The sequence below is a fragment of the Notothenia coriiceps genome, unplaced genomic scaffold (assembly GCF_000735185.1).
Source record: "Notothenia coriiceps isolate Sejong01 unplaced genomic scaffold, NC01 NC01_scaffold00000339, whole genome shotgun sequence".
Lineage (NCBI taxonomy): Eukaryota > Metazoa > Chordata > Actinopteri > Perciformes > Nototheniidae > Notothenia > Notothenia coriiceps.
In genome coordinates, this window is record NW_011333040.1 from 13,387,284 (window position 1) to 13,398,394 (window position 11,111).

The 11,111-nt window shown below is 41.9% G+C and overlaps 1 protein-coding gene across 1 annotated transcript in view; it reads right to left on the bottom strand.

Moving 5' to 3' along the window:
- Window positions 1-4,567: 4,567 nt before the first annotated feature.
- LOC104951146 (talin-1-like) overlaps window positions 4,568-11,111 on the bottom strand; it is a 39,807-nt gene continuing 33,263 nt past the window's right edge. Inside the window, exon 18 of the mRNA XM_010777783.1 lies at window positions 4,568-4,647. Within this exon, the coding sequence (XP_010776085.1) occupies window positions 4,568-4,647 (80 nt within the window). The remainder of the gene's footprint in view (window positions 4,648-11,111) is intronic.

Consider the following 11,111-nt stretch of genomic DNA (forward strand, 5'->3'; position numbering starts at 1 on the left):
TTTTTTTAATAGCTGTCACCCCATGATAACCTATGTTTGCAAAGTGTTTGCCAATTATCATGGTTCTTAAATCTTTTTTTAAGAACCATGCAATTGCCATAAACTGACAGATCATTTAATATTTATAATCCTAGAGAATTGAAGTGAAACCTTTGATGAGCATAACATACACTTGATAAAAATAAGATACTGTACTTTAATGACAGCTGTAGCTTTCTAGAACAGTTCATAGATTTGTCGATGACCAGCTATTTCCAGAAACATCAGCTATCAGCTATTTCTTGTTGAGTGTAATCAACAATACATCTTACAGCCTGTCAGATGCTACAGTACATGTACGCCTAATAGAGTGGAGCAGGAATTGCATGTTTTTATAGGACTAGTTTTGTATGGATCCCAAGGGGTCCCTGGACTAAAAGCAATGGGATTGTTCCATTTGATCTTGGATTATAGCTGAAAATTAGCACTGTGGCAAACAAAGGGTTAGGATACCTACACGTTTTGTTCAGCAGGATCCTTTCCACGCATAAACACCACTTTTTATTGTTGAAGCATCAATGCAATTGCCAGAAGTAAAAAGCTAATGTCAAGCTATAAACAAACTACATTAAGGTTGCATGACTTTACTTCACCACTGCTAGGCTAAAGGCGGCTAATGTTTGGCGCGATGATGTTTAGTAGTCTCATTTATTCACTTTTTATCCAAAGTTTTTTAGACACATAGTTTCTTTGGACTTTCACCAACGGGTTGTTTAGGGCATCTACCAAAAAACTCATGCAAAAAACCATGGACTTGAAATACTAAATAATTTCAAGGTTTTGGGACTTATTCCTGCATAACTAGATGTAGCCGTATTGAAGATTAACCTGTGCCCAAAGATGAATGTGTTCGGTGTGTCTGCGTGCGTGTTTACACTTAATTTACTTTGTCCTTACAAGGGCACAAACGTGCATGGGCCAGTTTGCAGTCAGGGTTAACCTTTACAAGCTTGGCATTCACTTTAATAAGTTTAGGGTAACATATAGGAGACCTGAGACTAGTCATCACTCTTTTCACATGTCCATGCATGTAAGTGTGCACTTAATCAATGTGATACATAGAGGTGGAGTTGCTGACAGGTTTATTAATATTCCACTTAATTCACCCCATCAACCTCTGTATCTCATCACTAACTACACTGTCACCTTCAATTGACACATACACAATACACACATAAACATGCACATACACACATATATTGTGTCTATTCAGATAGAGTGACATTCCCGCCCCCGTCGTTCCCCCAGTGCTTATTACTTCCACTCCTTCCACTCACATACCTCCTCTTTTTTCCCATCCCCTCTATCTCTCTTTCCCTCATCTCTGTCTCTTCCATCGTCCCTCTCCATCAGTCTCTTCCTCTCCATCTCTCCTTAGCTCTGTAACAAACGACAGTGCAGAATGGATGTCCCCGTCATTTGCACCGGCATAATGTTCTGATGAAAAATGAAGTGATCCCTCCAGACAGATTAGTCCTCGGTGAGGGGACCTCTGCAGGAAAGGAGAATGTGCGTGTGTGTTTGAAACAGATAGATTACTTTCCCTGAGGCTGTTCTGTTTGAATATGTAATATTTCAGCATATATTATTGGAGGCCTCCATTCTGTTCGCATTAAGAGCGTCCATCCGTTGTTCTGTCCTCTGTAGCTAATGCCTAGAGTGAACTTTGTTGAACTTTAACCATCTTAGTGCTCATTGCTCATCCATTTAGTGCAGCCAGACATTCACAGCCACAACCCCAGGCGGAAAAACGTCTCCCTTATTCCCAAATAAATGATCATGGTCATTACTTGCTGTAGAGCTTCCCTGCCCAGCCATTAACACTAACATAATGAATAGAACAGAACCTGATTCTGGCACTGTAAAGCAGGGATTCAAATGTTTTTTGATGTTGAACCTACGCCAACCTACTAAGCATTTATCCAGTGGTATTCAGGTCTCAAGATGTGTGGAAAACTGTTTCCACCCCAGTTGTTCAGATGCTTGGCTGAACTTGCTTATCAATGTCTTCAATGGCTAAATAGAAACTGCCTCATATTTCAATATAATCGTTTGTGTGACCCAACCAACATGACTAATAGTCTTTTTAATTACAAATTACCTAATTAAAACTGTGCCGTTTCTTATTGAAAATGGCTAAAAGTTGTGGTGGTTTACAATATTTGTAATTATTATAACATATCATTCAGTTGCCACTGTTCGAAGCAACTTACAATAAGTGCAATCAACCAAACATAAACAACTTCGGAACAGCAAGACTCCTGCAGGTACATTAGCTTCCAATAAGGCAATCCATTAAAAGTGCTTCTGCATCGGCTTCAAATGATCCAAACCTCTCTAACTAATTTTGCCCAAGTGCAATCATATTCAGTCTGGTGTACTTTCAAGATGTGTAGATTTTCTGCTATCCTGATGTTATCAATGTTTCTCGACTCTATGAACATTTATAAAAAACTAGCCAGTTGTTGGAACTGTGATTCTGACACATTCAAACACTAACAAACCAAATCAAAACCATACCAAGACTAAGATTTGACAGCTACGATAGCAGCTTTGTGAGATAAAGCTTGTTTCTGTGTTTGTGGTAGGGAATAGAACTAATCTGACAATTTGTTTACACATCCTACAACCAAGACTTAAGACAAACTAATGATTCCAACATAATTAGGGATAGAAATCTGATAACTGACATACTGCATTGCATGTACAGTACTTTTACAGTACCCAGGTTACATTACATTACATGTCACTTGTTAGACACTTTTATCCAAAGCGACTTACATACAGAGGAGCAATTTCGGGTGAAGTGCGAACACAACGACATGCTGACTGCAGTGGGGTTTGAACCTGTGTTTCCTTGATCCGAACAGCAACGCACAACCCACTGCACCACACTTCTCCCCTATACTGCATGTCAACATGTTCTCTAATTACCAACCTAACGTGGTTATTTAAGTGCATGTAATATATACACATCTTAAGTCAAGTATTGGAATTTGTTCAAAACAACTAACCATTGGTATTTTAAAGGTCCCCTATTATACTGTTTTTCATCAATATATTACAGGTCTCAGATATATCCAAAACATGTCTCTGAAGTGTTTGTTTGAAATACCAAACAGATCATGCATTGCAGCATCCCATAATCCCCTCTGTTTCAGCCCTGTTTCAAAAGTGCTGATTCTCTGTCTGTTACTTTATTAGAATGAAAATAAGGAGCCCCTCCCCACGCCCTCTGAGAGATATTTGGTTAAAAAGAACACAACGGTGCTCTAGGAGGAGATTCAGGTGTTAAGGGGGGGAGGTGGTCATCCGACCTCTACAGCTAACTCAGAATGCTGCAGCCCGATTGCTCTTCAACCTCCCCAAGTTCTCCCACGCTACACCTCTCCTTCGCTCCCTTCACTGGCTGGCAGTGGCTGCCAGAATACGCTTCAAGACACTGGTACTGGCTGAGCTGGGAGGGGATCAGCCCCTTCCTACATCCATGCCTTTGTTAAACCATACACTCTAGCATGTGCACTTTGCTCGGCGTCAAGAGGGACCCAGGTACCCCTCAAAAACACGCCAGTTTGCTATCCTTGCCCCTCAATGGTGGTATCTCCCCATTGAGATCAGGACTGCAGGAACTCTACATATCATCTGTCGCAGATGGAAAACGCATCTGTTTCGATTGTACCTAGGGAATTAAATCATTGCATTTTTTTTTTATGTAGGCTTTGCATCTGATTCAGCAGACCTTACAATGTTAAGGCTTGCTTGAAGTGAATATATCTACACATTCCTTGTTGTTCAGAGTTTGAATCTTTATGGTTTTTGCACTTATTGTAAGTGGGTTTGGATAAAAGCGTCAGCCAAATGTAATGTAATGTAAGCAATATGCTGGGCTCAGAGTTCATTTTTGAGGAAACAAATTAAGAAGTTCTCTTGGTTCATTTTCTTCATTCTCTTGGTTCATTTCTTCATTCTGATGCTGTGCAGAAAAGTGGAAACACTAGAGGCCATGGAGAGTTGCATTTTCTAACTGTTTAATAAGTGTTAGTATAGTGAAGTCTCTCAGAGGGAGACCAGAGGTTGAGGTCAGACGTATCGTAGAACACAATTGGAGCTGGAATTGAGCCAGTTTGCTCAGTTCCTTCAGCAGAGTAGAAGTTCACATCAATCCTCCTTCTCTTGTTGAAAACCTTAAAGGCCAGAGGCCATATTCATAAAGTTTTGCTTGTGCAAACATGTATTCCTTGTGAGAATATTCTCACAAAATACTGAATTCAGGGAAATGGTTTATGGTAGATTAACATGTAGAAATGTATGAAAGCAAATAAATACAATAACATCAGAATGTGAATATGTTTATGGCTTAAACTGAATGACATAAAACAGAACTACATCTTAACTTAATTAAGATACAATTCTACAATTAGACCAATTAATTTCATCCTAGGCCTATAATCACATACTGTAAGGGTGCATTCGTCTCTGTTTTTTGCCGATCAATTACACCTTTTTAATAGAATAGCTAGCAACAGGGTCAACAACGCCTCATCAATAAGGTCAATGTTTCTGTCCTGACTTTGCTGAGAGTTGCTAGAGAGAGTTTCTGAGAGTTTTCTCTGAATGTTTCTAGATATCTCTCCTGATCACACTCCATTGAATTCAATCCTAAAAACCCTAATGGCAAAATGGAAATGTCTCTATCTCTTCATGTTAGTCTAGATCGTGTTTGAAACAGCTGGTGAAGTATGTGCACATAACACGCAAGTCAACTTGCACAACTCCATGCCTATCATGTGAATGCCTTGCACAACATTCACATACTGTGTATACAGTACATTGGCTGTTGTTAGCTAATGCAGCACTATTTTAATATTCTGGAAAAGCAAAAAAATAAATTAATTGTGCTCTTAGTCCAAAATGATATCATTCAAGGAATGTTGTAACCCAAATGCTATTCATGTGATCAAAGAAATACAGAAAAACGTGATGATTTTCTTATCTATTCATGGTTTCGTTTTTAGATTTTCCTCGGTGAGCCAAGAAAAGAGAATTTTCCTGCATTGACTTTTGATGGTATTATTCTGCTGCTGTCATTCACACTTCACACATCACCACTCACACTTCTCATCTTGAAAAGGCATCCATCTGTTATCACACTCTTACAGTGTGAACTGTACATGCCTCCACTACACAAACCAAGCTTTTCTCATAATCACTTTATTACATGAATGTTAACCTAATTTTACAACTTGGCCCAACATTTTCTAAATCAAATTGAACATAATTGAATGTAGTTTTTTGGAGTGTGAATAAGCATGAAAGGATGATGCAGGGGCAAGATCTGCACAGCCGGAGGAAGTGCACAGGCCCAGGAGGAAAGTGTAACCCAGCTTGAGGAGCTGGATAAAAGTTAGATTCCCACACTTCACAAATGCATTCTAGCCTGGGCAAAAACAAAATAGAAAAGATAGATGCTGGTGGTCAATTACAGTGTCCTCTCTGACCCTGGGACCGCCTCTTGTCCAGCTGACTGTGCAAAGCTGAAGGACACTTGCTCTAAGCATCTGTTCTTTAACATCTGAAAATTGATGAAAAATGCATTTGGTACTTACAGTATGTGTGATGGGAGCAATGTGGCTTCAGAGCAGTACCTGTGTAGGAGTGAAAACAGACTAGAGAAGGTCATTCAAAGTGTGTGGGAGCATCAAGGTACTTGTATATGCTCTCAAAAACTGCATTCTCAGTGTAAGTTGAGTAATGATGTGAATGCAAATTGTGTTTTGGACACAAAGCTGCACTGGCTGCATACATGGTCATTTATTTATTATTTTGTGAAATGCTAATGAAGCATTACTACCTAGCCAGCTTCCATATTACACTTGATTTCCCTGTTCTTTCAACTAATGTTGTTGGGTGTAATAATACCATAGCTCTTTTTGCAAGAGGTGTTGCGTCACAACTATTCTCTTCTTCTCCGTCTCTTTCCATCTAGTCAAGACAACCATCCTGAACTACCAGAGTCCCACCACTGGCCTCTTCCCCATCAAAACATGCTCCACCTGCAAAGAGGCAAAGGTCCGGGACTCCCTGTACTGTGCTGCCAGTGCCTGGGCCCTGGCTCTGGCCTACCGGTGAGTACACAACAACTCCCTCTTGCACTCTTAACAGTTTCATCATGCAGGATGTGTTGGATGAACGCAGGTTTTAAGGAATCATATGGCAATGGGTGTCTTCATTTGCATTCATTCATACAGGCACATTGGTGCTTAGCTGTTTCAGGAATCATCTTCACGCTTAAGAAATAAAATATCAGATGACTATTTATGTAAACTGGGCATGGGTGTGCTGTTGTAACTACACTGAACAAAAATATAAATGCAACACTTTTGTTTTTGCTCCCATTTTTCATGAGATGAACTCAAAGAATCTAAAACATTTTCTATATACACAAAATAACCATTTCTCTTAAATAGTGTTCACAAATCTGAAAAAATCTGTGATAGTGAGCACTTCTCCTTTGCCGAGATAATCCATCCCACCTCACAGGTGTGGCATATCAAGATGCTGATTTGACAGCATGATTATTGAACAGGTGTGCCTTAGGCTGGCCACAATAAAAGGCCACTCTGAAACGTGCAGTTTTGCTTTATTGGGGGGGTCTGGGGGGGTCCGAAAACCCTAGGTTTAAACCCTAACCCTAACCCTAACATGTCACCCATTGAGCATGTTTGGGATGCTCTGGATCGGCGTATACGACAGCGTGTGACAGTTCCTGCCAATATCCAGCAACTTCGCACAGCCATTGAAGAGGAGTGGACCAACGTTCCACTGGCCACAATCAAGAACCTGATCAACTCTATGCAAAGGAGATGGGTGACATGTTAGGGTTAAAACTGCACGTTTCAGAGTGGCCTTTTATTGTGGCCAGCCTAAGGCACACCTGTGCAATAATCATGCTGTCTAATCAGCATCTTGATATGCCACACCTGTGAGGTGGGATGGATTATCTCGGCAAANAATGCACCGTCTGTTTTAACCGCAGAGCGAGTCACAATAGTCCGATATATAAGCATGAAGAACAAACAACCACGGCCGGATCAAGTTGTGTTCCCTGGATGAACTGAGCATGCAGAGTCCCTGTAGCTAGCTTCACGGAGCAGCTAGCAGAGAGACAAGAAGCTAGCAGCAGCAGTCATTGAACGGAGCTTTCACTCAATGTGATCACGCCCTAATTTATGCATAACTTTAAGACTGAATATTAATTAAACAGATGAGTTGAGAAAAAATTCACTCCAGGATCCATAGACAGGAAGGGGGAATCTAACTATACTGAGAATAAAATGTTTTGAAACCACGATGTAAACATGTTTAATTCTGCTCTAAAGTTGGGCATTTTAATATTGGGGTCTATGGAAATTGCTCCCTTCTGCAGACTGCTCCTACTGGCCACTAGATGAACTGCAGTTTGAGGCACTTCTGCATTGGCGTCCCGGCTCTTCCCCAGAGTTTGCCACTTGGTTAAAAGGCATCGCGAAAAACCACACCCACATACTGTAGCTCCGCCTCCTTTCACCCGCTCACAGTGCTTTTTATCACAACTCTCATTTGCCCTGTTTGCATATAATAATTGGTGGCTTTTGTTGTGGTATCAGCCCATTATAGATTGCAAGCGTACACCTTTCGTGACTGGGTCAGGTTGACAGAGAGAACAGGCTGAGGGGTGTCTGTTGCAAGACCCGAAACACCCAATGACTCCAGGAAACAACACCGATGATGTGTTCATGTTTGAGCATCAGAAGATGTGTGGCAGTAGCTTGTTGTTATGGTATCAGCCCATAATAGATTGCAAGCGTGGAATCTTTCATTTATTATTATGCATATTCGTTGTGTGAGCTTGTGGCCTTTGCAGCCTGAGGTCTCCCTCGAGACACCTCCAAGCTATTCCTGCATCATGTAAAGGTAGGCAGGCCTTTGCTGCCAGGCATCTGCAGCTCTGGACTGACCTTCTTAAGGCTCTCAGCTTCTCATAAACAGTATCATATTCCAAGTCTCTTCTTGAAACATAGTTGTATACGGACGATGGTCTTGCCTGAGGGTACAAGAGACCAGGGACCACTTTGTGTTGAAAAGAGGGAAGGATATTGGGGGTCAGAAGAGTTCGAAATGGTCTTTAACATACACTTTTAGGCAATGTGGTGGTGGGTTCAGTTTGAGGTCAAGACATGATTCAAATGGTTGCTCACAACATGCATTATATTTTGCAAGGGGGATCTTTCTCAATGCACATGTGTTTCTTCATTGTGCAAATCAAATTCTTAAAGCTTTTTTATTTGTTAGTTTTTTTTGTATCTTTATCTGGTGCAAAGTTTCTCTTTTTAGAATTTGTTTCAAATGATTCTTTAAAATAAGAAATAGGGACAAAAGTAGCCATTGCATAAAGTGGTAGGGTATGTCCCCAGTTTTAATGAGACCTATCCCTGCAACAAATGTTGGCAATGTGGGTTATTTTCCAAGTTATTTTGGTGCTATGATTAATAATGTTGAATCTTCATTTGTCATCTGAAGTGCTTTAGAAATAATGCTACTTCTTTAGTAACAACATTGTACTTGATCACCGGATACCTTCTCTCTTGTTAGAAAAGTTTCTCAAGTGTCCCTTAAAGACGATGTTCACCTTGTTAGCATTGTCAATGTGTTTTGCCAAGTATTACACAAGACTGAAAACTATTGAAAGCCTGCTGGAGGACAGCCTTTTCTCAAAGTATGGCAACTGACTAGCAGGGTCGAAACGAAAGTGTGTCTGAAGACAAGGCATAAGGACAACAGAGACGGAGGCAGAGAGACAAATGTTCACTTTGAAATGAGCTGTTGTGGTCACTGGAAGTGTTTGTAATGATTTACTTGTCTGGGTGGGCAGAAGGTTTTCATCAGATATCAATAGATTGGACTTGCAAGTCTCGCTCTAAGCAAGGAGGGAACATTGCCTCAACATACGTGTTGCACTCGTGACGGCGGTGACATTTCCTTCAGAATACCAAAGGCCCTCTATACCCAGCTGAGGCATGGATCAGTCCGAGAGTCGAAGACAGAAGGAACAAATCGATGCACACATACGAACACAGAGGGTTCCACTTGGCTTAGAGCAGGACTGTGGACAAATATACACAAGACACACAAACACAGAAACAAATGCAGGCACACACTTTGTGATTTCATCCTTTTTATTTTTGGCTTATTACTGTTAGAATTATTCAAACCATGGATGTTTAAAGAGAACTGGATACAGCTTTGGAGGCCGGACACTGTTAATGCAAATGAAAGTTGCTCAGTGACGCATGAAGCCAATGGCCTGACTGAAGATCAATATCCCATATCTGGGCCCAGAGATCGTTCGTTCTTGCGTTTTGCTTAAGCCCCGCCTCCAGTCCTCAGGTTCATGGCTGTCTTAGCTCAGTCAAATGAATGGGGAGAGAAAATGACTCTGGATTTGGATTTTCCCTCTGTAAGTCGAAGGAAAACATTTATTTTGGGGCCCAAAAACGTCACGGACTGACAGAAGTTGTATTACCCCCGTTTGGCCACATCGAACATTTGGTTCGACGTCTGGCACACTCCCTCTGGGCTTGATTCAAACTTCATCACAAACAAAGGGAAGATTTGCCCCCACAACCGCCATTAACAGAGCAACGAGATCAGTCTGCATGGTGGCCTTCCTGAGCACTTCCTCAGCTAAACCCTGAGGGAAAAGAGGGGACAACTATGTCTGCATTTCTGTGCGTGTTAATGCCTCTGTGTGTTTGTGCGTGTGTGTCCCTTTGACAGCCTGCGGGGATAGGATTCACAGCGTGTTTACTGAGTAAAGGGCTAACAAATAACCTGCTCAGGGGCATTACAGACAGCACACAAAGAGAGGATCAGCTCTCTCCGTCTTTCTTTTCTTCATGTCTCTAACTCTGTTCCTCTTTTACTTCAGCTTCTTTGGAGCTTCTTCTGTCCTCACCAACTTGCATTTCTACGTTTCCTCCTACGAATTGTACTCTTGTTACACACACAGCAGCACATCACCCTAATGCAGCGGTTTTCAAAGTGTGAGGCGCGCCTCCCCTGGGGGGCGCCAGAGAGCTTCAGGGAAGGCGCAGCGTGAGAAAAAGATAACGAGAAAAAGACGAGTAAAGTGACACTTGCACACTTTTGGCTGTCTGTGGAGACCGAGTTCCCCCACCTTGCCAAAAAGGCTGTAAAAGTGCTCATTCACTTAACCTCCACCCAGGGGCGGGCTGGCCATCTGTGTGTTCTGGAGAATCACAGAACGGCCGGCTCGGTTCGCTGACGGCCGGCAGCGCCCTTTATATTTTATGTTTTTAAACGGCATCATTTAAGTTGCGCTGACAGACGACAGAGGTCCGTTCAGCGGGCCATTTCCACGCAGCGAGGCTCCCCCCCACCCCTGTTGACAGTTCACTAGCGTGCTCTACCAATTTGTGTGGGCTGGGCTGGGTGAGATTCCAGGGCTGATTTTTAGTCCCAGTCCCCCCTGCCTCCACCTACCTGTGTGAGTGTGGGTTTTCAGCATTGACATTGATCAAAAGCAAGTGCCGGTCAAGGCTGCAGCCAGAGGATGATCTGCGTTTATTCCTGTCTACATTGCATCCCCGCATCATCCGCCTGTGCGCATCAAAGACGCAGACTCATTGTTCCCACTAAAGTAGGGGTGAGTGTAATAAGGAGGCAAAGTTGACGTTCAGTGTGTTGCCGGGAGCATATAAGGATTCATCCACGATGTTGAAAATTTCAAAACATTTAAAGATAAAAAGGTTTTAAAAAGTTATTGTATAATGTTTTAAGGAGGTGCTGGCTTGGTGCTGCTATTTGGGGGATACATCATGTCTTTTGTGTTTCAGGAAGCTTTAGTGTTTGACATGGCGTCAGGTTTTGTGTGCCAATCAGAAGGTAAGATGTTGCTTGTGACGAAGATTTCTTCATCACTGTGGACTGACGGCTTCAGGCTTTGTATATTGCACATGTTTTATTTTTGAAAAGTGTTCCCTTTCCCCATGTCTGTTTCTGTTGATTGTGTG